General features: G+C 40.0%; 2 protein-coding genes and 1 long non-coding RNA gene across 10 annotated transcripts in view; 1 reads left to right on the top strand and 2 right to left on the bottom strand.

Annotated features, from left to right (window-relative positions):
• Positions 1–61: 61 nt before the first annotated feature.
• On the bottom strand, positions 62–5,544 carry GP5 (glycoprotein V platelet). 2 transcript variants are annotated; one of them, XM_069557271.1, is made up of 2 exons: positions 5,471–5,544; positions 62–4,282 (listed from the first exon to the last, which is right to left on the bottom strand). In XM_069557271.1, exon 2 carries the CDS (start codon positions 4,248–4,250, stop codon positions 2,631–2,633), a length of 1,620 nt encoding a protein of 539 aa, XP_069413372.1. In that variant the 5' UTR covers positions 4,251–4,282; positions 5,471–5,544; the 3' UTR covers positions 62–2,630. The 2 variants fall into 2 exon arrangements, with proteins under 2 accessions (XP_069413372.1, XP_069413368.1); XM_069557267.1 differs by having other exon boundaries at positions 62–4,400; positions 5,471–5,499.
• Positions 3,413–9,829, top strand: LOC138422445 (uncharacterized). Its single transcript, XR_011249872.1, has 3 exons — positions 3,413–3,698; positions 5,114–5,191; positions 6,955–9,829. It is a non-coding gene; the product is annotated as an uncharacterized lncRNA (long non-coding RNA).
• ATP13A3 (ATPase 13A3) overlaps positions 9,335–27,678 on the bottom strand; it is an 81,191-nt gene continuing 62,847 nt past the window's right edge. For 4 of the 7 annotated variants that reach the window (XM_069557177.1, XM_069557206.1, XM_069557216.1 and 1 more), the window contains 3 exons: positions 25,982–26,070; positions 20,817–20,897; positions 9,335–12,740 (listed from right to left, as the gene is read on the bottom strand). In XM_069557177.1, coding sequence (XP_069413278.1) covers positions 12,543–12,740; positions 20,817–20,897; positions 25,982–26,070 — 368 coding nt within the window. In that variant the 3' untranslated portion in view covers positions 9,335–12,542. Of the gene's footprint in view, positions 12,741–18,909; positions 19,000–20,816; positions 20,898–25,981; positions 26,071–27,678 lie in introns of all 7 variants that reach the window. The other 3 variants (XM_069557162.1, XM_069557168.1, XM_069557195.1) reach the window with 1 other exon arrangement.

Genomic DNA, 27,678 nt, shown 5'->3' with positions numbered 1-27,678 from the left:
ATGCAGTTACCTCTAAGGAAAGGAATGAGAACAGGGGAAAGACAGAGACAGGAGCTTCAAATTTATCTGTTGCATTTTATTTGGTTAAAAAGATATCTAAGCAAATAAAGCAAAGTATAATGATTTGACACAGCTGGTTAAGGTGTCCAAAGACGTTCTCCACACGTTTCTGAATGTTTGAAGATAATGACCAGGAGTTTGGGAGAGATGTTTTAGTTGAAGGGGACACCAAAATGTAAACATTTTGTTTTATTTGCTACTTTTAGTTGCTTATTTATCCTTTCGCTTAGAAGAGTGCCTGGTACAGAGGAGGTAGTCAATAAACATTTGCTGAATAAACACATGTGGGCAAAGGCATTGAGACGCGCTAGAACATGCTGTGTTCTAAGAGAGCAAATCATAGTAATAGCCAACTTCTGCTGCTGCTGCTGTTAAGTCGCCTCAGTCATGTCCAACTCTGTTCAGCCCCATCGACGGCAGCCCACCAGGCTCCCCTGTCCCTGGGATTCTCCAGGCAAGAACACTGGAGTGGGTTGCCATTTCCTTCTCCAATGCATGAAAGTGAAAGTGAAGTCGCTCAGTCGTGTCCGACTCTTAGCAACCTCATGGACTGCAGCCCACCAGGCTCCTCTGTCCATGGGATTTTCCAGGCAAGAGTACTGGAGTGGGGTGCCATTGCCTTCTCTGAATAGCCAACATCTATCAAGCCCCATATGCATTGGCCTGGACTATTTCATCCTTGCAAGAAAGCATGGCGGTTAGGACTAGAGTCCATAGTCCATCAAAAGAAAAAAAGTCTGAGTTTTATGCTGTAGGTAGTTTCAAAGTGTGCAGGAGTGGAAATAAATAAGGAGGCACACACACACACACACATACACATATTCCCCTAGAGTGCAAGGTGAGTGGGCTAGATGGAGTGGGGAGCATGCCCAATGCCTGACAGCCTGAGAAGGGGGCACACAGAAGGGGACACTTTTAGTCTGCCAGGGCAGCCAGGAAGACCTCACCAGGAGGAGACATCAGAACTTGATCTTGAAAATGAAGTGCACCTACAAATGCCAGGAAGCCCCAGCTCTTCTGCTCCATATCCAATGGTTGTTGTTGGAGGATCTATTTGTCTGGAGCCTGAGCACGGAGCCTGACCACACAGGGCTGAGACCACTCACAAGTGAAGACAGACTAACTTGAATGTAATCACTCATTCCAGGATGTTTGGTCTCACCTTTAAATACAACAGAGGAAAAAAGAAGAAGAAAAAAGACCAGCTCAAAGCTCTTTTAAAATTGTGACAGCAGTAATAATTGCTTGCCCTTTAATAATAAGAGCTACCATTTATTGAGCATTTACTGTATGCAGGGCACTGGGCTACGTCATCAGAAGCTTGTCTTTAGTTCTTACAACAACTCTAAGAGGCAGGTACAATTTATCCCTTTCCAGGGATGAGGAAACCAAGGCTTGGAGATTTCAGGGATGTTGCCCACAAACCTATGCAGTTAGTAGGTGGAGTTGGGATCCCAACCCACCAGTTTCTGACTCTTCTCCAGCCCATGCTTTAACCACTGGTTCTCCCAAGCAGACACCCAATTAAAGAAAGGAGGGTTTTACTGCCTTCAATTGGAATAAATGAGAATGTGATCCGAGCATAATAAATTAGAACCCAAGCTCATCATTACATGCATGAACACCTGTCACTGTCAGGTGTCCCGTACATGCTTGTGAAATGAGGTAGCCTTTAGTTCCAGGAAATGAAAACCAACCCAGTGTCGAAATGACAGACTTCACCCTTGTAGGACTCCAGCAGGAACTCACAGATCACGTGAACAAGCAGAGCAGGGCTCCGCGGGCACGCAGCAGCCGGCGACAGTCAGGATCAACAGCATCTCCCAGCAGCACGCTGAGAGCCCTTGGAACGTCCCCGCTCCTCCCCCAACCCCGGTCCCACCCGCCCTTCTCCAGCTCCTAGGCACTCAGCCCGCACCGCGCTGGGTACCGAGCTCCTGGAGGGAGGGCTGGGTTGTCTCTCTCTCAGCCCATCATCAGTCACGCAAGCCTATCCATACTCTTGCGTGGATGGAGTTCAGCGCTCTCCCCCAAATCCCACAGGTCAGACATACGTAAAGTGAGAAAAAAACGGGACGAAAAGAACTGTGAAAGAGTTCTGTTTTTCAGATAAAGGGAAAGAGAGCAACCCATCTTCTCCCCTAGGAAAACCCACCATCGCCGGATCCCACGCATTCTATTTATTCATTTTGCAAACATTTGCCAGACATCCACCAGGTGCAGGAGGGAGGCTGCAGTTGGCTGTCTCCTTTGCACCCACCCTCAGTTCACAGTGCAGAGACCGCCTTTGTCACCCCACCCACCCAGCCACCCTCGACTGTGGGCACAGGGAGGGGCCGTCGCAGTCCGCGCTGCCAGGAGCACACTGTGGATAGGGAGACAGGCACAACAGACAGTCACGGTTTACCACTGTAAATGGTACGGGGGCTCAGAGGGAGAGGTGTCACTGAACAGGGAGAAGAGAAGGAGGGAAGGAGATGGCAGAGGAGGAAGAAGGAAGAGGAAGATAGCGTCAGCGGATCTGAGCTCTCCCCGGAGCCGCGTCTGCCAATACTCCGGTCACGTTTTAATTAATTGCAAGGTTTTCTCATCGCCTCAAACCAGACCTCTGTGATTAATTTCCGAAAGAGCCTGCCGAGTTTAATCATGGCAAACACTATGATCCCGGTAATTAGAGCCTGAGCGGCTAAAAGCAGAAAATAAAGACCCCAGAACAGGCTATGGTCCTGACTTTGGCCCTCAACCACTGGCCGGATCCATGACTCGGAGCGCGGGCAGACGAGGTCGCCGGCCTGCAGGGTCCAGAGCAGTCGGCCGCCGTGCGGCCCGGGCCCGTGACACCGCGGGGGCTCGGCTCGACCCACGAGGCCCGCGTGCCGCCGCAGCCACGCCAGGAACGGCCCCAGGCCACAGTCGCAGCGCCAGGGATTGTGTCCCAGCAGGACCTCCGCCAGCCGGGGCAGAGCCTCAAACGCGTCGCCCCGCAGGATCTCTAGCTGGTTGTGGTCGAGCTGGACCTCCTCCAGGCTGCTGAGGTTGCGGAAGAGAGCGCTGGGTAAGGCGCACAGCCGATTGCTGCGCAGCGACACGTGGCGCAGCCGGCCGAGGCCGCGGAGCAGGCCGGCGGGGAGGGAGGCCAGGCCTGTGGAGTTCACGGCGAGCACCTGCAGCTCGCCGAGGCCTCGGAAGGCGTCCTCCGGGAGCGCGCTCAGCCCCGGGCTCAGCGACACCTCCAGGATGCGCAGGCCAGTGAGGTTGCAGAAGGCGGCGGCCGGCAGGGTGCGCAGCTGGGTGCCTTTCAGCCTCAGCTCCCGCAGGCCGCCAATCTCCCCGAAGAGCACCTTGGGGAGTTCCTCCAGCGGGTTCTCAGACAGGGTCAGGAAGGTCAGATTGTGAGAATGAAGAAAGAGGGCGGAGGGCAGGAACTCGAGGCTGTTTCCGGAAAGGGTCAAGGAGCTCAGGCTTCGCAGCTGGTCGAAGGCGCCGGGGACGATGGAACGGAGGTGATTGGTGTGGAGCTGCAGCTCCGTCAGGGCCCGCAGGCTGTCCAACAGCCCCGACCCCAGAGAGACCAGCCGGTTTGAGTGGAGCAGAAGCTTCTCAAGCTTAACCTGGGCCCCAAACAACCCCTCGGGCAGGTGGGTCAAATTGTTTCCCGATAAATCCAACAATTTCAGGTTCCCCAGGTGTGTGAAGAGGCTAGCCGGCAGGAAAGCGAGTTGGTTTTGGTTCAGAAAGAGCTCCTGCAGGTCAACCAGTTTCTGAAACAGGTTTTTGTCAAGGCTCTTTAGTTCATTGCCGTCCAGAAACAACTGTTCCAGGAGCACCAGGTTATCCAACAGTGCGCCTGGGAGGTGAGTGATCTTGTTGCGCGATAACCTCAGGGTTTTAAGTTTTATCGGGTCGTTGAACGTGCCCGGGGCAATGGCGGAAACGTGGCTGTCGGACAGCAACAGGCGCTGCAGGACGGTCATGCCACTGAAGCTGTTGTTCTGCAAGGTGCCGGGGCCCATTTGGAAAAGCAAGATGTGCGTGAGGTTGGTGGGCAGGCCGAGCGCGGCGATGCCGGCCACCATGCCGCGCGAGCACTGCGCGGCGTCGCGGAAGGCGCACCTACAGGTGGGTGGGCAGGGGAAGGGCTGCGCGCGCAGGAGCCAGAGCGCTGCGCACAGCAGAGCGCTCCTCAGCATGTCTGAAACGGCGTCCGCGGCAGATCTGTGGGCTACAAGCGAAAGGGCAAACGCTCGTAATCCTGCATGATCCTTTCACCCGGATTATCACTGACTTTAAATGTTACCCGGATCCACGCTACGTCTCCCTCTTAGCAGTGCTGATTTTTCCTGGGTGGTGAAAAGACATTCATTTTACACTCCGAGGTCTTGTCCTCTTGATTCACTGATTTTCCTCTCAATTCAAATCGGTAAAATTAAAGCATTTGCAAGCTATGAAAAAGGTAATACCTTTAAATCTTTACATAGCAAGAACTAAAATAATCTTTCTCACAATCAAGCTTGGAGGTATCACAGAGCAGTGCCCGTTGTGAAAATAACCCTGCTCTTGATTTTATTATTATTAATTTTTTGGATTCACCTTAAATTTTTTTTTAAATTATTTATAATTTAGCCAGGGGTGCCTATGACCTACAGCCCTGAAGGGAACAGCGAAGTCTGTTAAAATAGCAGCAACCACTGCCTGATTCTTTTAATCACTATCACGCTGTATCTGCAGTGCCTTCTTACTCCACTAACACAGGACCGGCTCAAAATAATGAATAGTCTCAGCCACACTGAGACAAGTAGGTTAACAGTACTTCATCACTTTATGTCACACACTGCTCTCAGCACTGTATTTGATTAATGCATATACTCCTTACAGTAACCCTGTGAAAGTGAAAGTAACTGTCATGTCTGACTCTTTGGGACCCCAAGGACCATAGCAGGAGGCTCCTCTGTGCATGGAATTCTCCCGGCAAGAATACTGGAGTGGATAGCCGGTCCCTTCTCCAGGGGATCTTCCCGACCCAGGGATCCAACACAGACCTCCCACTTTGCAGGTGGACTCACTGCAGTCTGAGCCATGTGAGTTGGGTTATCCGTAATTAAAGGATGATGCAACTGAAGGCACAGAAAGGGTAAGTAACTTAACCAGGGTCCCAGAGCTAGAATTTGAAAGTATTTCTGATTGTGCCATAAATAAGGAACTATTAATCTAAGATGCTTACTTAAAAATTAGTACTCAGGGCAGTGAATTTTCCATGAAATACACACAGTAATACTAATCTGCCAAAACAATGTTTCCCACGTGTAATTTCAAATAAACCGCATCTTGTACTAAATTTTACTTGTTATTTGTACAGACTAGCCAAGCCCTCCAGTTACCCACACTTAATTTTTAGAATATTTGGCCTTACCTGAAATGGTGCTGCACCCCAAAGCAACTGAATGGTTTAGAGCTTTGCATGTGAGCTGGCACTTTCCAGCGGAAGAGAGGAGTATCTTTGCATCCTGAAGATAAAGACCTTCCCAGAACAAAAGTCATGGCAAGAGCCCTATCGCAGAGGGCATATTCTGGTTTTTTAAGGACAAATAAATGACAGCTATCTTCAAACTTTGAAAGAGACTGTATGTAACCCAAGTCCTGCTGCCAAAGCTGAAAGATGAGCAGGAGGGGTGCAGTTTCTTCATAAATGGCACAGGATGACCTGGTGATGTGTCTAGTGTCACAGAGAAGGATCACTGCAGCAGCCATATATCCCTGGTTGGTCTACACTTCCTCGGGACCTTCCTTTATCTGCTACTTCACTACAATTCTACTCAGGTTCCCCTCTGCCCCTTTTAAGAATAATAAGGTTAAGGACATTCTCAAGTGCTCCACTCACTTTTTAAAAGTATTTTCAAGTATGTTCCCTAATGGCCTTGCTGGGTTGAGGGTGTCCACATGTTCAACTGAACATAGAAATGTCCAACTGCTCCGCAAAGTAGTTGTACCAATATATGTTGTCACCTACCATGTATAACAGGTCCTGTACTTCATCTCTACCCATGCCTTGAAATTTTTTTTAATTTTTGCCATTCATATGAAAGAGTTGTCTCAGCGTGGTTTTAGTTTTTCATTTTCCTGCTGAACGACGAACTTGAGCATTTTTCACATTTTTAAGGGCCAATCTTCTGAGAAATTTGGGTTCTTCTGACCATTTTTCTACATGGAAAAATGTCTTTTAAAAACTGAATTGTAGACATTCTTTATGTGTTCTGGATATTAATCCTTTGTGGATTATAAGTGTTTGTTGCAGATATCTTCATCTAATATGTGCTTTGCCTTTTCACCTCCTTTATGTCTTTTACTGAACAGAAGTCTTAATATAGGCAGTTATTAATATTTATGATTTCTTTTTTGTGTCTATCAAAATAATTCCTCTCCTCACAAACCAAAAAACTTCTCCTATAAAAACTACATTTTAGAATATTGTCCTTTGCATTTAGGTCTTTCTTCCATCTAGAATTGATTTTTGTGTATGAGGTAAGTACAATTTATTTTCTAATAGATCAGTTGTTCTACATATATATCCTTTCTTCCCTCAGAGCTACAATGTCAGCGCTGTCACAGATCACCATTGGATGAATGTGTGGTCTGTGTTCTGGGCTATTTGATAATCCCTGTGCCAACACCACACTGAAATATAAAGCCTGAAAATATCCAGCGTTTTATCCAGTATGAAGAACTAGACATTCTCATACATTGGTGGGAATATAAATAGTAGCAAACTTTGGGCAGGAAAATTTAATTGTATCAGCCAAATTTTAAATATACATATTCTTTGTCCAATAGTTTATTACTAAAAGTACACACTATGGAAATGCTCATTAAGACATCTACACAAACATTTATTTGCAGGGTTGTAATAGAAAAAAGGAGATCCAACCAGTCCATTCTAAAGGAGATCAGTCCTGGGTGTTCATTGGAAGGACTGATGCTGAAGCTGAAACTCCAATACTTTGGCCACCTCATGTGAAGAGTTGATTCACTGGAAAAGACCCTGATGCTAGGAGGGACTGGGGGCAGGAGGAGAGAAGGGGACAACAGAGGATGAGATGGCTGGATGGCATCACCGACTCGATGGACATGAGTTTGGGTGGGAGTTGATGATGGACAGGGAGGCCTGGTGTGCTGCGATTCATTGGGGTTGCAAAGAGTCGGACACGAATGAGTGACTGAACTGAACTGAATAGGAAAAAAAAAAGCCTAAATGGCCATCAATAGGGAAGTAGTCATTTATAGTACATCCATCCAATAGGATGCCTTGCAGACTTTGAAAAGAACGGATTTAAGCTGCAACTACTGATGTAACTTTCTAAAATACACTGAATGACATAAAAAAAGCGCTGTGTAGCATATAACATGGGGTTCTACACAAAGGTGTAGGATTTTTTAAAACATGAGCATATATGTTTTTTCTAGAATACACACAAGAAACTTTAGTATCCCCCTTTGAGAGAAACTAGGGAAAAGGCGACTTCCTTACATACCTGTGAGGTTGCAATTTTATCAAATGTGCTTAATGTCACTTAAATTTTTTTTAATGCAAATATAATTTGGAAGGGAAAATGGCGTTATTTAAGAAAAAAAGGAAAGAACATAGTTATTTAAAAATATTGGGAAAAGCCAGTGGCGGAACTGCAAAAGAATAAACATTAACTTCTGGAATTATTGAAGAGTGGTACTGCAGAAATGGTCTTTCTTTTATCCTGGTTGGGAAAAAAAGTCCCCCAAACCGACACTGGCAGGTTTAACAGAAAACTAACTGAAATCTATTTAGGCTTTGATGTAGCCAAATGCAGGCAAAGCCCATTAAATGCTAAACTGACTGAAATTATCTTCTAAGGCATATAGTCCTAAACCACAGGGAAAGCCACTGCCTATCCCAGGTGTTGCAGGAGGCCCGTCTTCCCACTCAAATCAAGGGAAGCCGCTCCAGAGCCCGAACCAGCTCCCCAACAGGACGTCTGCCGTGCACATACACGACCACACCAAGTGAAAGGCCCCCTTGCCCATCAAATGCCGGGAGCCAGCCCTGGAGGAGGTGCTGTGGATCAAAGTACAACTTCGGGTCAAACTCAGAAGCTTCCTTGGCCTATTTCCCCAGGAAGATTTCCAAGAATTACTTCCAAGTTTTATTTTGAAGAGAGGACATTATAATCACCCAAGGAGGGAACACTGGGCACAGAAGTTGCAGACAGTGGAGGAACACTGAGTTCATTCAATGAACAAACTGATGGGCTACTGAGGACTTTGAGCACTGAAGTAATGACACCACCAGTGTTTCCAGTCCTTTGGATTTTGAATCCATGAAACAAGTCAGGAACCTGCTGTCCTAAGTGGCAGCTTCTGGATCAAAGTCACAGAACCCTGGCTTACAGGGTTTGGCCATTCAAAAGCAGGTTGTCCACCGGAATGATATGCTTTTCTTCCTCCAATGAGGGGGCGGGGGGAGGGGTAAGATTCCAAGGACAGGGCACAGCGGGGATCTCTCTGTGCTTCGAGAGTAACCACAACCCCAACTTGGCATGGGGACAATCTCATTCAAACTCCCAGGACTCCCTCTGTCCTCTCCTGCAGTATACACCTGGAATTGATGGAGGGGGAAGAGGATGGAGAGATAAGCACAACTGTACCACCACCAGCAGGCTGTGGTGCAAGGGACAGAATCAACCCACACTGAATGGAAGGAACCTGGGCTCAAACTAGGTCTTACACCAGGCAACCATCCACCTGGCTCACAGCAGACACACAGCTCCTGCAGAAGCTATGATACAAGGAAAGCCCTCTTACCCAAACAGAAGGCCAGGTGCACCCTGCCCTCTCTGGGATTCCTGTGGTCAGTAGTTAGTTCCAAGGTTTCCCACTCCATGGAGTGCTCTTTTCACATCCATGGGTGCCACTTCACCTCAAGCTTACCATGGCTTACGTGGCATCAGCTTTTAGTTTGATCTTCCTAACTATTAATAAATTCTGAGTCCCCAGTCTTCTATTTCACCATTTCCCTCAGATCTCCTGATACTAACATTTGGTTCTACAATGCATCTGACTGATGGGTTACCATGGACTGGTCACAGACATGTGACATGTGGAAAGCTGCACTGTTTTCTTGAAAAATTCAAAGTTAAAAGAAAGAAACGGGGGAAATATTAAGCAGGAAAATAAATCCAGAGTGGGCAGTATTCACGTAACTGAAGAGCAAACAGATGTATATAAAGACAGAAAAAAAGAAATGTTATATCATTCATTTAAATCTTTATTGTGACCAGCTTCAATCAAAAAAAAAATTCATAAGGTTATTTACAGTGCTGAATGTACAATTTGAATGTATGCCTTTTTGACATCAGGGTACCATTCTTGAGCAGCAATACAATTTTAAAAATATAAAGATGCAGTATCATTTCTGATATAAAGTTACTTAAAAAAATCCAAAGTCTTAGGGAATTCACAAATCATAACAGAAAGTAACTATTAATTTAATGTGCACATAATTACCAAATCTTAATGCATTAAAAATATGTGTAAATGCCCACAGACTGTACAAAAATTAACATTTTGTTAAAAGTTCCCAACCACCTCCCACCACAAATATACAAAAGTCTATTTTCAGATATGTCAAAACTGCATGCGTGAAATCTTAGAATGTTTTCTAAAGCTGGAATTCTGCTCTTCTCTGGACACTGGATTCATAGCCATTTTGGGAACAGAGTACATAAACGCTGATATAATTTTCCATGCCTTTGAAACTGTGCAGTTATTTTCTTAAACATGGGAAACAAAATAAATAGTAAAAACTGCAACAGTTTTATTTAAATGCAAGTAGAATTTGGAAAGCTTTCCAATGTAGGGATTACAAAACTAATATAAAAAGTTTTTATTGTTGGCTTAGCCACTTTTTATTCAAGCATTATTTGCAGCATCGCTTTACAGCAGTTGGTGCTAAAAGTTACAAAACATATAGTTACCACTATTTATATTTGAGGGAGGGAAAAAAAAACTTTAAACAACCCTGAGGGAGACACACATTAAAAATCTTGTTATTTATTTAAAAAGTTAAAAAGTTACATATTATTTAACAATTACTTTTCTGGACATTTCTGTCCTTTAAGTATATGCATAAATAAAATTAAATCAGCAATACTTATTAATCTTAATACTTCAAAATAATATATGTACAGATTTTAAAATTTAGATCTGTATACACTCAAATAATTTAATGTGAAATTCAGAATCGAAATTACTATGTAATGGTGACCTACAGAGAGAGGAGGACTCTATCTATGGCACTGAGCAGGACCCACACCTGGACTCACAGACATTCTTCAAATTACATTCTGGAAGCCATCCAATAACAACCTGAACAACCCACCTTGTCTATATTCAAATCTAACCTCCTACAAATGCTCTGTCTACCTACCTAAAAACCTCATTCCTCTGAAAACAATATGGGAAGATGTGATATAAAACCCTTATAAAATCTAAAAGTTAAAAAAGGGGGGAGGGTGTCAAAAATATAGCTCTTTTATGATCATGCTCTTAAGGATGTTAAATACAATCTAATAATTGGATTTTAAGCTGCTACTTAGCAATTAATTATACGCTTCAGTATTTAAATCAAAGGATACACTCATATATTGAAAGTGAATTGAATGTGGAAATTATAAAATGATTAAAAGAGTAACTATAGAAAAAAGTGCTAATTCACAGCTCAAGAGGTCTAAGATGCATAGCTTCATAGAATCATTCATGGAACAACTGTTCTTATCATCTAATGTGTATTAATATAGTATCATACTTTTTGATGGAAAACTTCGATTATATTTTTGTACGAATCATCAGTGGCCATAGCAGTAACAGTGATCCTGAGTGTAACTTACATTTTTCTACAGTTACCAAACATCATCAGGTCTCTGCAGCATAGAAAATGAGAACCACTTGGTTCTATGGTTCTGGGTAACATGTGAGCAAATTGGTAAATATGTATCAGGAAGATAATGATCAGTTAGAAGCAGAAAGCACAAGCATGCTACTGGTCAAGGAAGAACAGAGGATAAGATCATACAGTCTTAGTAGTTTAGTAGCTACTTTACAGCAGTATCAGTTTTCCTGTTTATCAGAACTCCAGGCTTTGCCAAACTTCTGGATCTTACCTATAAAGACATTTTTAAATCACCTTAATTTTGTTTAGAATTTAAACGCTAACCAGGAAAAACAGAAAGGTGAAAAACATGTTCCACATTTCTTCTGGCTCAATGAATGTTTTTTTTTAAACTTCATTTTTTTCCTCCCAGAAATTTCCACAACCCAGTATGTTCATTTGCAAACACCCAATCCAAAATAGGTACGCTCTGACCTCTGGCGCCACCTAATGGCATAAAAAAAACTCACCGCGGGTTCATACTGGTTTGAAAAAAGAGGAGTCATTCAAAGCCGCTCATTTTATAAGCCTCATTATTGACAGGAGAGACCTACATCAAACCTTTAAAATTTGAAGAGGGAAAACTCTAACTCCAAAACTAAAACACAAAAAACCAAAAGACAATTATCCTATGTCTTTAGGTAATAAGAGATGTAAATGAAAATAAAAAGGCATTTTAAATAATATAAAACCTGAGGGGGGAAAAAACAGGTATGAAGGTATATTACAAAGATAGACCTACATCTACTGCCAAAAGAAATAAGCTTTCCTCCTACTGAAAAATATTTAAGCATATAACTGAAGCAGATTACACTACTGACACCAGACGCAGCCCAAGATGCGCTTAACAGCTTTGAGGGACATCTCAAGAAGGCAGTGAAGCACCTTGCTGATAGAAAAATAAAACCCAGGCAGTCTGTACAGAAAATATAAAACCATAAATGGAAATTACCTGAGTTGTTCTATAAGCAACACCCTAAACTCACTCCTAACTCTAGGCTATCAAAGGGAACTGGTGTATGTATACAAAGTTTTCTTTGGGAGAAATACTGAAATCAAATGAAAACAGGCTTTTTACCTATTTTCACTGGAGGCTAATTAACACCCATTTTATTTATCAATCACAAATTTAAGGACTGTATATAAATGATGACTTTCTCTAAAAAGGAGGCTGTGAAAATAAATTTAAAGGCATAAACAAATAAGTCTTAGAAAATAATATCTAAACACCTTTCAGATACCAACTTTCTTCTCTACCCTATAGAGTATTACTGAGGGTAACAAGGAAGCAAGTTCTAGAAATATAATATTTAGAGTTACTGAATGAAGGTATAGGACTTTATAGATAATTATTTAACTGGCAGGCCAATTTCTTTTTGTTTCTGTTTTTTAAAAAAAGCTCTCAAATACTATATTGGAAGGGGGACAAACTGAAAGGGTGCCATTGTGACGCACAGGATCAGATCAAGTCCTACATTCACACTCTCCTCAGTACTGCTACTAGAATACCACTGAGACTGATTCACTGCTAGGTTATGGTGATGATCTGACATGACCCATTCTCCTTTACTAAAGCTTTAGCTTCTGTTGTTGTTTGAGGTTTTGGTGGCCATTCCGGGTCAACCAAGAGCTCCTGAGCCAGATACATGTACTTGGCCTTTGGCATCTTCTTCCTACAGTTCAGGGCCCAAGACAAGCAGCATTTCCCCCACCAATCCAGTGACTCCTAAGAACATAAGCAAAAAAAAAAGGGACACCCAGTAAATTAAGAGCTGTTGTTTTAAACAATTTTGTTAAAGCATAGTTCATCAGCACAGAAAAATAAGAGGAAATGACTTCTGAGCACAAGAAATACATGAAAAAAATACACTTAAAAAAGTCAGCTTTCAATTAATTAGGAACATTATTTTTTTTAAGAGTATAGTTTTAAAATTATCTATGTAATTTACTTCATTTTATTTAGTTCTATGTTCCTATCTCCTCTTGTATGCATACACATTTTAAAAATAACTTGTATACCTGGAGGCTATGATTCCATTACATAAAACATCTAATGTATTGAGAATAACTTTAAACTATTCAGAAAGAGAAAAAATTGTTAATATTGTATGAAAGCCCCAAACTATCTTTTGGTGCTATTGCTTCTAGCAACTTAACCACCTGATCATTTTTGGAAGAAAACGGTGTAAACATACCACTGCTACTGTTAGTATCACCTTTCAAACTATTATTTAAATATTGTTAGGTCAAAATCAGAGCTTAGATCATGTTTAATGTCCATCAACTTCTTTTAAAACTACATTCTCACTAACATAAAAAAAACAAATTCATTTTATGATGGTTTCCCCTTGGTGCTCCACAATTGGAAACAGAGGTATGAAGCAAGTACTATTTCTTAGTATTATTTCACTATAAAAAGCTCTGCTGTCACAGAAATCCTTCTGATCAATCCTAATGTTTTTACTGAATGTGATCTTAAATAGTTCTTGGAGAACAAGAAAGCAGAGTTCCTGGTTACTGTACAAAAAAATGTAAATTCAATACAGGTCCTCAGAATTTGTCTTACTGAAACTGGAAATAAAACCAAATGAACTATACTGAAATCTGTAGTTAGATTCATCGCTAAAGAACAGTCAATTCTTAAATTACTTTGACTGTTTCTTCTACAAAGAAAATTTAAACCCTAGGTTGTTTTGTTTTGCCATCAACATATAACCCAGGCTACAACCAGGTGTAATCTCAACTGAAGTAAAGATGACACTTGAGCAACATGGGTTTGAACCTGCGCAGGTCCACTTACACGTGGATTTTTTTAGTAAATAGTATAATACCACATGATCCATGCTTGGGTGAATCTGAAAGTATGGAGGGACCTCATTATCTGGGCGTTCTATAAATTTTATAAATCATGGCAGATTTTTGGCTGAAGGGAGGGTCAGCGACCCTAATCCTTGCCATATTCAAGGATCACCTGTAATCTCACATAATGGAAACAATGTAACTGACAAAGACATTCTAATGTTAACTCTCAAAATAACTTCACGATCAAGAAAGACAAATTTGATGTAACACAGATCCTGAAACACAGGTTTCTCAATTGGCCAATGGAGAACAGCAAAAATACTTTAAAATGAAAACCTTTTAAAAATTTCTTCATACTTTTACTCGGTAGGTCTCCAGGACCTACTACTCTCTCCTCCTTCAAAACTGGGGATGGGCACGCGGCAGAGCACCAGGAACATAAGACACCACGGAAGACGTGAAAGCCGCTCAGTAGTGTCTGCTCTTTGCAACCCCATGAAATACACAGATACCGTAATGACGTGCTTTTAAAGGCCTTCTAGTTTACTCTGTCAACAAAATACAGTAAGCTGTACCATTACCAAGAGTTTAAAGGCAAAACCTGTGGCCTGTCACAAGTAAGCTATATTGAATTAGTGGTAGGGTGGGTGAGTGGGGATACAGATTTGAGGATTATTTATCTAGTAGCCTCTATATCATAGCTAAAAACATTTATTATCACCTTAAAGGAAATCCACAGGAAAACATCTGCCTTAGAATACAGAAGAGACTAGACAGAGGATTCTTCAGGTGATCCAAAGAATAATAATACAGGCATATGCATGACATACCTTAATATTTAATCTAAAATTATGGTTCACCACTTGGACCTATCTTTTCCCCAAGATTTGTTCAAATTCTTCAATCTAACTACAGAAAAAAAAAAAAATCACTGTTCCTAAATCAATGTGAAAGCTGTCACTTTTTACTTTACAACAAATGACATGGTTAAAGGATCACGGACAAGGGCGAATGGTGAAGGAAGGTGACTTTAAAAAAAAGAAGAGAGGGGGACCAGAAACATATATGCACTGTTGCCCAGATGAGCCAGCTAGGCTAAAAGCAATGCATAACAGGCTGAATTAAGGAAAGTCACAGTCAGGTGTATTCAAATGTAAGATACACACACACACACACACACACATTAAATTAAATCCATCATTCCCCACCAGTAAAATAAGGCAAACAATAACATTTTAAACAAATTCCATTGCAAACAGAATCACAACTGAATAGTATTCATTTTACATTAAAGTGTATTTAAAAGAAAACAAACCCATGCCCCTATTAAAAGCAGCATACACTTGTTATAATAAATTAAGTCCCATAGAACACTAGGGATCCCCCCCTCCACATTAGATTCATATTTTGTTCTTGAACCCTCACCTCCCCTAAAGATTATACACAAAAATACACCATAAGCAAGCACAGAATTGTTAGTTTACAAACACAAACATACCACAGACATCCTCAAACAATCTAATTCATTGGTAGAGAAAATAAAAGGTGCTACAGGCATGCCAAAATGAGAACTAAATCAAGGGAGAGAAGACGGTGGCAATGGGACAAAGGCAAGCACTGTGCAAGGAGAGAGAAGAGCTGCATCACAGGGCTAAGAGTGTGTACCAGGCCTCCCTAAACATCAAGGCCAAGTCCCTGAAGCAGAACACAGGAGCCCCAGTAACAGGAGCCTGTGACTTGCTGCTGAAAGGAAAGGTTAAATAACCAAGTGTATCCCTGAGAGAAGGGAAAGCAGCTACTGCAGCCCAGCAGAGAAACCACAAAGAACTTTCAAAAAGTTAAAATTCTCCTGCTTTTTAGAAGACCAGTCCAGGCTGTTCATTCCAGAACCCCAATCCCAGCTTACTCCTAGCAGTGTCTTTTAGGAAATGTTTTCAGGGGTAGAAAGTAAAATATAAAGCTATGCTATGGGGAAAATGTTGTAATGGTACTGTGGTATGCATAGAAGTCTTTTTTCATACCAATTCTGAATATAAAACAAAGACAATCAGAATTAGCATTCTATCTAAATAAGCTCGAATAATATCCTAAGTGACATAAAGACTATGGCTGACATCTGGATTTTTTTCCCTCTAAAAGGAAAATAAAATCAGGACAAATTCTCAGGCATTATCAAAATACCTGATATTAATGACTTTAGTTTTACATCCAGCACTAAGCAGCCTCGGTTTATCAGACACAAGATACACACAAACGCTTCTTTAAAAGAGAATATGAAGCACAGATCTTCTCAAACATGGGGAAAGTTGCATAGTAAGCCACAGGTGATGGGGTCCTCCACTGAACACTTCTCATTCAGCAGAGGAAGGGTTGAGCTCAGGCATTTTGTGAATGTCCTCGCTTGAAAATCTCTGCCATTTCAACAATCATTTTCCTTTACTTTTTCTTTTTGGTCAGAGAATAAGTATTAATATCTGGGGCCACTAAAGGTCATTGTAGGAAAAAAAATACTTAGTTACATATAAGTTTCAACTTTGATTATTTACAAATGGTTTATTTAACCATTTGATTCAATTTGATTCAATGGACATTTACTGAGGCCACTGAGCGTTAATAAGAAAAAAACTTATTAATATTTTATTAACAATAAAAAACATGGGAAATAAATGACTATTATATAAAAACCTTACCTGTATCTAAATTAGGTTAGCTGCATGAATGTTCAGTGGGCAAAAATAAATAAATAAATAAAACCCATATCTAAAATATCTACTATTAAATAAAATGACACCTAAAAGTTTATTTGGTTTTTCAAGAATGTTCAAGCCTCTGCAGCCTTTCCTGGACCCAGATAAAGGTGAATTTGAATTCCAGTTCTAACACCATTTCCTCATCTGTGAAGATAGCAGTATCTTTAATCTCTCTATCCCAATTTCTTAGGTGATTGTAACAATTAGAGAGAATTTATACAAAATACCTCCCAGTGTCTACCATAAAAAGTAGGTACTGAAACAGAAGCTATTGCTTGTCTCCATTTTGTCACTTGATTATTATGTCAGTTTGCATCTCTATGGCCCCATAACATGAGGCAGTGTGGCATAGTGGAAAAGGCATTCCTCTTGAAACGGAAACCCTGGCTTCAGCTCCCAGCTCTGCCACTCTCATAAGCTGCATAACCACGGCAAGCTGACTGAATGCTCTTTATGTATTAGCCGAAGTTAGAAACACCTTGAGACTGGAAGGATCTGGCGGCGGGGTGGGGGGGCGAGGGGGTGGTGGTGGTGGTGTCATTATTTCTGCTGAGTCTTACAGGAATCTGACTAACTGATGGGTCTCCAAGGGGCACAAATTCGAACGGTGAGAGTGAACTACAAACACAAGTGTCAGAAGATGAAAGCACAGCATTCTGTGCTGAGTTTCTAAGAACTCTCTTTACTAAAGCCAGTAATTTAAAAAATGCTTCCTTAAATCATGACCCTAGATAATGAAGGCCAAGATTCTTGTCTACTCAGTGATGCTCAGGACTGGTAAACACGTGGGCCTGCTGGAGCCACCTGCTCTAGACCACTCTTCTACCTTCACTCCCCGCCACTGCACTTCAGAGGTACAGCTTCACATGAGAGGCACACACTCCTAAATACAGTAAGGACACATACTTACTTATAAATTTTTAGAAAACAAATATAACAAATGATAGAATTTTCTGCCACTTAATTTTGATTGAAAAGTGAGGAGGGCTTTCCAATTCAAATGGTTTAAAGGAGCTTTTATGCTACCCACTTTTGACTTAACCAGGGTATAGTTCCTCTTCAGAATCTGCATTTCCTGTTTAGATTAATTGTCGGAGATCTCTTTGGAAAAACTAAAAACTCAACAGAAATGTTTTCTTGGGCCAAGGCTTTGACAGTACAGACATTTTATATGAGGACTGATGATATGACCCAGACTTAACCCTCTGAAGTAATACAGTGAGGTAACCAGGACCGAGGAGGTCTTTCTCAGGACTTGAGTCTCTAATACAGCTCTGGTCACACTACTGGGGACAACTGGGTATTACACTGCGTTGAGAAAAAGAAGCGAAAGCAGATTCCAGACTCATCACTTTCATTATAAAACTATCCCTACTCATCATCGAGCATGAGAAGAGGAAATGGTGCTCTATAGGACCTCTTATAAAGTGATCCTGTGATACTATGCTAGGCACCAAGCCTAATGAATTACCACAGTAAAGGTCAGAACACAGCTGCTCAGGTAAAAGAAGGCTAAAAATAAGTGAGTGACCCATGCCAGGGAATCCTCTTGAATTCGGAAAGAGTCTGTGTGGCTTGAGATGAGTGAAAGGTTTAGAACTCATGTGTATAAACCGAACCTACAAACAGCAATGGGCAAAATGAGGGGGTTGTCAAATTCTCTGCACTCAATAAGCTGCCTCAGTGCTGTGATTCAATGGTACTGGTTTAAAAAATAAGACTAACCTATATTTTCTGTCAAGAATTTCAACATCCTAACACAAAAAAATTGGTTTTATTCTGTTTCTCTTTCCTTTTTACCACAAACACAGTAAAAAGTCCTAAACCACGGTTTGCATAAAAATGAGCACTCTCTCTGAAATTTTTTCTGAATGATGAGAGATTGGGGAAACCCAAAATTAAGGTACAGTAACTAACAAGGAATCAGAAATAATTCCTCAAAATTTTGACTTTTGAACACTGATCCATGAAGAACCAATCTCCATTTCATAACTTTATTTACATCCATCTCATTTAGCTTCTAATGGGACTCTTTATAAAAACCAGAAACAAAATTAAAGCCAGACAGAAATGAGAAAATTAACTCTTACCACTGAGGACAAGACCTTCACACACTGACATGAAAGAGATCGGAATGGAAAAGAGATTTTGAAATTTCTGAAGTCCTAAAACATCTGTAACAAATGCTTGCCATGAATTTTCTAGGATGTCTTTACAAAAAAATGAAATACCAGGCACAGAGGGAAAGGTTGAGCAACACACAATGGAATACCATCCTACACATCCTACACAATGCAGAGTACACAGCTGATGAGAAGAACTGAGTAAGGGCTGGTTTCCAACCTGTGGTGGCTGTGTGGTGGTGAAGCGACATTCTCCTTGTTTGTCTCGACTGAACACAACTTTCCAAAGGACCATGTCAAGGAAGAAATTCTGAGAGACAGTCCAGTGAGTTAAGCATGAAAAACAACTACATCATTCTTTATTAATGCACACGTTTAAAAAAGGTCTCACAATGCAGAAACATTAGTGAAAAACATGATTTGGTTTTCACACAGAGAATTTCAGTTAATATTGAAAAAGGATAAAGAATAACAACAGGACTTTTATAACAAATATAAATCACAAAATTCTTGGTAAAATGGGGTCTCTAAATTTTCTACAGAATATGGCTTTTATATGAATCTTCAGGCCTTTCTCATATTAAAATAATTCTTTATAATCTGAATTTTTTTTGTAACAATGAATTATTTATATTTAAATATACCTATGTGAGCATGATGAAAAAGTAATTCTTTTGATAGTAAGCAAGAATAAATCAATGGAGATTAGAAAGGATTCCCCAGAAATCTGTTTTTTATCAATATTTTATCTTAAATAACATTTATGTGAAAAGATAAACTATAGAAAAAGGAAAGCTTTTAATATACATTATCTTAGATGTGCTTTCCATAAAAGAGCAAAAATACATTAAACTGGCAACTGAAAAAGATCAGTACCATAATATTACCAGGCTACCACTATGGCCCCAATTTTAATACCAAGTCATTTTTTTTAGAAAGATAACAAATTAAACATAATTTCTAAGTCTAGAGCTATTATCTCTAAAGTATACATACTTTCCACAAACACCTAATTTTAGTTCAAAAGCCTACTCTTATGAAACCCTTAACTTAAAACATTACAACTGGAACTTCCCTGGTGGTCCAGTGGCTAAGAATCTGTCTGCCAATGCAGAGGACACAAGTTCAGTCCCTGATCTGGGAAGATGTAAGCCCATGTGCCTCAACTACTGAAGCCTGCAAGTCCTAGAACCTGCGCTTTGGAGCAAGAGAACTGTCACAATCAGAAGCGCATGCACCACAACTAGAGAAAGCCCACGTGTAACAATGAGGACCCAGCACAGCCACAAAGACATAAATTTTAAGAAAAAACCACAACTGTGTCTCCTTCTTCATCTGATATACTTCTACTCTAAGAGCGAATTATAACAGTAGTTCTGAGAGACCAAATTTTATTAATAAGCAGCAAATGGGAACTTACTATCTCCTTTTAGAAAAGCTGACCTAAAGGCAATCCTAGAGAATAACCGATGGTACACAATGGATCAGAGTACTTAAGACCTCTTCCTTCTAGGGAAACTTAAAGTAAATACCAAGGGAGAAGCTCCAGCAATGGAGTAAGTTTATAACAGTCATTATTTTATATTTTCAGTAAACTCTCTTACTATTCATGTTTACTATGCTTCATGGAGACAGCCCTGTCCCTCTCCTGCCTTGAATGTGAGGCTTTACTGTACATCACAGGACTCGGGTGGTACTCTGAGCTCACGGCCTCGGTTTACCAGTTTATGGGCCACCAGAGCACCAATCCTCTCTCAATCGCTAATTTTTGATATCTAACTGCTTATTTATGACTGTACGTAAGTCATATCTCTCTTTTTTTTGGGCCACTCTGCGTGGCTTGCAGGATCCTAGTTCCTCGACAAGGGATCAAACCTGTGTCCTCCACAGTATAAGCGTGGAGTCCTAATCACTGGACCACTAGGGAATTCCCTCATATCTCTTAATATGACTATTATTAGCTCATAGAAAAAGTGAGAAGAGAAGGCTAAAAGAATTTAACTAGGGTGAAACAAACTCTTTCTGGATTTCCATAATGTTACCTTTCCATTTTCTGCATTACCATTAAATCACCAAAAATCACAAAGCAGCAAGGTAGCCATTTGATTGTGTGAGGTGCTTACTTACCTCTACTGCAATTGAAACAAAGGCATTGACAAGAATGATGATGAGCATAGTAATACGCCACTGATATGGTACACACACTATCTGTAAGACAAAAGTAATATAGTATGTAGCTGATATAATAACATTATATCATAATTTCCAAATTTATTTAATCCCTCTTATATACCAAACACTTTCACATATACTATCTACTCAATCCTCAACAATGCCACAAAGAGATACTACATCCACTTTTCAGATAATAAAATGTAAAGTGCAGTAACTAAATGTTTAAAATATACATTAAATGGCTGAACTTAAAGAGACAATTCCTATTCAAATTCAAAAGCCCATACCCTACTAGATTATGACTTCTAACATGTCCCTATTTTTTTTTTTAAAATCCTATCTTTAAGCAATGAAGTAGACACTGATCTAACAATGAGGTAATACTCAAACTCTATACTATTTAAAGCAAATTCATAAAAAAGAACTATCAGTTCAGTTCAGTTCAGTTGCTCAGTCGTGTCCAATTCCTTGAGACACCATGGACTGCAGCATGCCAGGCTTCCCTGTCCATCACCAACTAAGCTTGCTCAAACTTATGCCCATTGACTCGCTGATGCCATCCAACCATCTCACCCTCTGTCGTCCCCTTCTCCTCCTGCCTTCAATCTTTCCCAGCATCAGGAAAGATTTCTAAGACCCTTTTCTCATCTCTGTGAAGAAAGTCAGTTCTTCACATCAGGTGGCCAAAATATTGGAGCTTCAGCTTCAGTCCTTCCAATGAATATTCAGGACTGATTTCCTTTAGGATTGACTAATTCGATCTCCTTCCTGTCCTAGCGACTCTCAAGAGTTTTCTCCAACACCACAGTTCAAAAGCATCAATTCTCTGGCACTCAGCTCTCTTCACGATCCAACTCTGACATCCATACATGACTACTGGGAAAACCACAGCTTTGACTAGACAGACCTTTGTCGGTAAAGTAGTGTCTCTGCTTTTTAACATGCTGTCTAGGTTTGTCATAGCTTTTCTTCCAAGGAGCAAGTGTCTTTTAATTCCATGGCTGAAATCACCATCTGCAGAGATTTTGGAGCCCAAGAAAAAAAAAGTCTGTCACTGTTTCCACTGTTTCCCCATCTATTTGCCATGAAGTGATGAGACCGGATGCCATGATCTTAGTTTTCTGAATGTTGAGCTTTAAGCCAACTTTTTCACTCTCCTCTTTCACTTTCATCAAGAGGCTCGTTAATTCCTCTTCACTTTGTGCCATAAGGGTGGTGTCATCTGCATATCTGAGGTTATTGATTATTTCTCCCTGCAATCTTGATTCCAGCTTGTGCTTCATCCAGCCTGGCATTTCACATGATATACTCTGCATGTAAATTAAAGAAGCAGGGTGACAATATACAGCCTTGACATATTCCTTTCCTGATTTGGAACCAGTCTGTTGTTCCATGTCCAGTTCTAACTGTTGCTTCTTGACCTGCATACAGATTTCTCAGGAGACAGGTAAGGTTATGATATTCCCATCTCTTGAAGAGTTTTCCACAGTTTGTTGTGATCAACAGTCTAAGGCTTTGGTGCTGTCAATAAAGCAGAAGTAGATGTTTTTCTGGAATTCTCTTGCTTTTTCTATGCTCCAACAGATATTGGCAGTTTGACCTCTGGTTCCTCTGCCTTTTCTAAATCCAGCTTGAACATCTGGAAGTTCTTGTTTCATGTACTGTTTTTGTTGAAGCCTGGCTCGGAGAATTTTGTGCATCACTTTACTGGCGTGTGAGATGAGTGCAATTATGCGGTAGTTTGAACATTCTTTGGCATTGCCTTTCTTTGGGATTGGAATGAAAACTGATCTTTTCCAGTCCTGTGGCCCCTGCTGAGTTTTCCAAATTTGCTGGCATATTGAATACAGCACTTTCACAGTATCATCTTTTAAGGTCTGAAATAGCTCAACTGGAATTCCATCACCTCCACTAGCTTTGTGTGTAGTGAGACTTCCTGAGGCCCACTTGACATCACATTCCAGGATGCTGGCTCTAGGTGAATGATCACGCCATTGTGGTTATCTCAGTCATCAAGATCTTTTTTGTATAGTTCTTCTGTGTATTCTTGCCACCTCTTCTTAATCTCTTCTGCTTCTGTTAGGTCCATACCATTTCTGTCCTTTATTGAGCCCATTTTTTGCATGAAATGTTCCCTGGGTATCTCTAATTTTCTTGAAGAGATCTCTAGTCTTTTCCATTCTATTGCTTTCCTCTATCTCTTTGCATTGATTGATGAGGAAGGCTTCCTTATCTCTCCTTGCTATTGTTTGGAATTCTGCATTCAGATAGATGTATCTTACCTTTTCTCTTTTGCCTTTCACTTCTCTTCTTTTCTCAGCTATTTGTAAGGCCTCCTCAGACAACCGTTTTGCTTTTTTGCATTTCTTTTTCTTAGGGATGGTTTTGACCACTGCCTCCTGTACAGTGACACAAACCTCTGCCATAGTTTTTCAGGCAGTCTATCAGATCTAATCCCTTGAATCTATTTGTTACTTCCACTGTATAATCCTACGGGATTTGATTTAGGTCATACCTGAATGATCTAGTGGTTTTCCCTACTTTCTTCAATTTAGGTCTGAATTTGGCAATAAGCAGTTCATGATCCGAGCTGCAGTCAGTTCCCCGTCTTGTTTTTTGCTGACTGTATACAGCTTCTCCATTTCCGGCTGCGAAGAATATAATCAGTCTGATTTCTGATTTCGATATCGACCAACACATGATGTCCATGTGTAGAGTTGTCTCTTGTGTTGCTGGAAAAGGGGATCTGCAATGACCAGTCTGTTCTCTTGGCAAAACTCTGTTAGCCTTTGCCCTACTTCATTTTGTACTCCAAGGCCAAACTTGTCTGTTACTCCAGGTATCTCTTGACTTCCTTCTTCTGCATTCCAGTCCCCTATGATGAAAAGGACATCTTTTTTTGGTGTTAGTTCTAGAAGGTCTTGTATGTCTTCAAAGAACCATTTAACTTCAGTTTCTTCAGCATTAGCAATTGGGGCATGGACTTGGATTACTCTGATACTTAATGGTTTGCCTTGGAAACGAACAGAGATCATTCTGTCATTTTTGAGATTGCACTAAGTACTGCATTTTGGACTCTTATGTTGACTATGAGGGCTACTCCAATTCTTCTAAGGGATTATTGCCCACAGTAGTAGATATAATGGTCAAATGAATTAAATTCACCCATTCTTGTCCATTTTAGTTCACTGATTCCTAAAATGTCAATGTTCACTCTTGCCATCTCCTGTTTAACCACTTCTAATTTACCTTGATTCATGGACCTAACATTCCAGGTTCCTGTGCAATATTGTTCCTTTGTATCATCAGACTTCACTTCCATCACCAGTCACATCCACAACTAGACATTGTTTTTGCCTTGGCTCCGTCTCTTCATTCTTTCCGGAGCTATTTCTCCACTCTTCTCCAGTAGCATACTGGGCACCTACCGACCTAGGGAGTTCATCTTTCAGTATCATATCTTTTTGCCTTTTCATACTGCTCATGGGGTTCTCAAGGCAAGAATACCAAAGCGGTTTGCCATTCCCTTTCTAGTGGACCACGTTTTGTCAGTAAGACTATAAACTGCCAAATTCTCCAGAGTTCAGTAATATATGTTTATAAAAATTCAGATTCTAGATATCTTTGCCATCCTTTGACCAAGAAATTCTACTACTGACGTTAACTTCTAAATATGTCTTTCTTAATGAAGTATGCAAGAATCTGCAAATATAGCACTGTTTATAATAGCAAAACAGTGGAGACAACCTAAATATCCATTAAAGGAATTAGTTAAAATGTAGAAAAGTCAATGAAATAAAGCTCATCCATAAAGTTCATTTAAGTTTTATATCTAAACCTATCAATAACATCAAGAAAAAGAAAACTAAGTCTGATTTCACTCATGCAACCAAAAGCAAAAATCCTGAAGAATATCGTAATAAACTAAATTGAGCAGATATAAAAAAGAATGCACCGTGACCAAATTGGTGTTATTCTACAAATGCAGTACTGGTTCAACATTTGAATATCAGTCAACTGTAATTCACCACATTCTCCTGGGAGAAACACTATGTGATTATTTCAACAGCTATAGAACAAGCATTAGATAAAATTAAATATTTATGTCAAACACCATAGAAGTAAGCTTCCTCAACTTGGTAAAATGTATATACCAGAAACCTACAACGCATAATATATCCAATGGTGAAATACTAGGAATGCTCCCCATAGAGGTAAGGACGTTACTATCACACCAACATTCATGCTGTTAACAAACATGAAAAATACATAGAAGACTTAAGGACTGAAATGTGAGAAACAAAAAAAGTCACTATTTATAGATAAGTGTCTAAAACACAATCTAAGAGAATCTAAAAATCCAAGAATGAAGTCTGACAAAGCTGATAGATGTGAGATGAATGTCCAAATAACTGCACTGATTCACCAGCATAAAAGGATCACACAATGTAATTTTAAACAGATACATATCAGAGGAACAAACCCCGTTAATACTACAGGAATAAATCTAATAAAAACTTGTAATAAAAACCTTTAGAGAAAAAGATATTCTGAAGAAAACAGAGCCTCTCCCTCAATTTTTGATAAACCCAGTGTAATTCTAATAAAAAATCCAAAAGGGCTTTTCCTGGTACTTGACAAACTACACTTAAAACTTATATGAAGGAGGAAAAGTTCAGGACAGCCGAAAAGATCAACATGAACAATGTGAGGTGAGAATATGGATCCTACCCAACCATGTATCAAAATTACTTATAAAGTCACATGACATCTTTATACCCACTAGACAAATGTTGGCAATGATGTGGAACAAAAGCTCTCATACAGTGGTACAAACACTCTGAAAAACAACTGGGACTTTAGAAAGCTGAAGAAGGCATGCTCAAAATTATACTAGAACACACTAGAAGAAAGAAACACAGTCAGTTTAGTCTCTTCCCCCAGTAACATAAGAGCAACGGAGGGGGATAAATCTTAAGCCCTAGCAATCACCCAGCACTCTCATCTGCTGTGTAATAACAATGTGTCATCTTCCCCTACTATCTTACTAACCACTGCTACCCCAGATCCTATCATTTTTCAGACAACCAGTAATAACTGATGTGCTTAAGCCTTACCTGAAGAACCTGGTCAATAGAGTCAACTGGATGCAACATGATGAATAACATGAAAGCATACAACATAATCACAGATACAACAAAAAAATCTGGAAAAGAAAGTAAAACAATTAAATCAGGGAGTAAAAAGGCATTTATTAACAACTGGGATAGCGTCAACCCTAAACTTGATTTGAATACATCTATTTAGATGGATGAAGCATATAAAACGTGTGCTATATGATGTCTCCTACAATATGATGGCTCATACAGGCCAGAAGGATGTATTTCTGTAATGTGAAAATAATCAGCATTTATTAAAAAAAATAAGGGATGGACCTTTATGGACATGTATCTGTACTAATCACAGACAGCCACTTTATAAGATAATCAAGCCAATCTATAATTCACAAACAGGAGACCAGACTGTTTACGGCAAAATGAGATTATCATTTAAAACTATATGCAAAGACAATTATTGTTGATTGTAAAAATGCTGATAACATTTATCATCAGTATTAGTTATAATCCTAAATAGAGGCATTCTAAGTTGAATGTAAGTATATTTCTATATCTATACTTACATTTCTATACTCTATACTTAAGTGAATCCCACTTTCTCATTAATCTCCTCCATGAAAATATTTCCACAGAAAACACTAGCCAAAACCCAGGAATTGCTTGACCTGCTACTTTAAGTGTGGGCTAACCCTGTGGCTTGCTGTTGTAGGCAGAAATGGTAAATTCCATCCATCAGCACTCTGTATCTCTTTCCTAACTCAAAAACAAAAAACTCCCTGCTCATGACAGTTCTGTTAACTGTACATACACATGCACATAAAAGCACACCCTTATGTAACAAGCTATGAGGGGGTCTCAGAGATAATCTCAATTTATATTGACAGATTCCAACTTTTTCCTCCATTTTCCCTTGGTCTGGAATATTTATTTCTAAGTTCCTATTTGAGGTCAGCTTCAAACTCAACTTTACTATGACCACATATAATCAAAACCTTATTGTGAATCCTTCAGATTGAGTAAAGAAGTTTTATATCCTATTTACAGACTGTAAATGGTGTGGGGGGGGGGTTTCAATATTTTTAAATGTGGGAGACATTTGTAAATATGAAATTTGTTACTATGTCAGTTGAAAACTATAGGCCAACTGTTATTATTCTATAGAAACAATACTGTTTTATATATATATTTGTTGCTGTATATATACTATAGATATTTATTGTTCTAGCAGCTTAGGCTGAAAGTTGTGTTACCAATCATGCCATAAGTGAGAAATCTTTTCACTATGAGCCTCTGACCAACAGGGTGAAAAATTTGGAACCCATTTAAGATAAAAGAAGGAATGTTTTTCTAGATTTTCTTTTTTTTACCAAATTTCTACTAAATTGCAAGTAGGAAATACAACATTCTATTCAATAAATGTAGCAACAAAAGTAATACATGCTACACAGCCATTCAAATATTTATATAGTCAGTTAAAGAAAAAGTGTTTGGAAAGTTGCGAGCTGGAAGTACATGAACATACACAAAAAACACACAAAGACTAAATCAGAAAGGGGAAAAAAAGGTCCCAACACAAGTGTCAGAGAGAGAAACAGACAGAAAATGTTTTGTTTCAATGAAGTAATAGCCTATATTGAATGTTTTCCAAATCCTACTGCATTTTTACAATGATAAGCAAAAACAGATTTTCAATCTAG

This window comes from Ovis canadensis, chromosome 1 (assembly GCF_042477335.2).
Source record: "Ovis canadensis isolate MfBH-ARS-UI-01 breed Bighorn chromosome 1, ARS-UI_OviCan_v2, whole genome shotgun sequence".
Taxonomy (NCBI): domain Eukaryota; kingdom Metazoa; phylum Chordata; class Mammalia; order Artiodactyla; family Bovidae; genus Ovis; species Ovis canadensis.
This window is presented reverse-complemented; position numbering and strand designations above follow the sequence as displayed.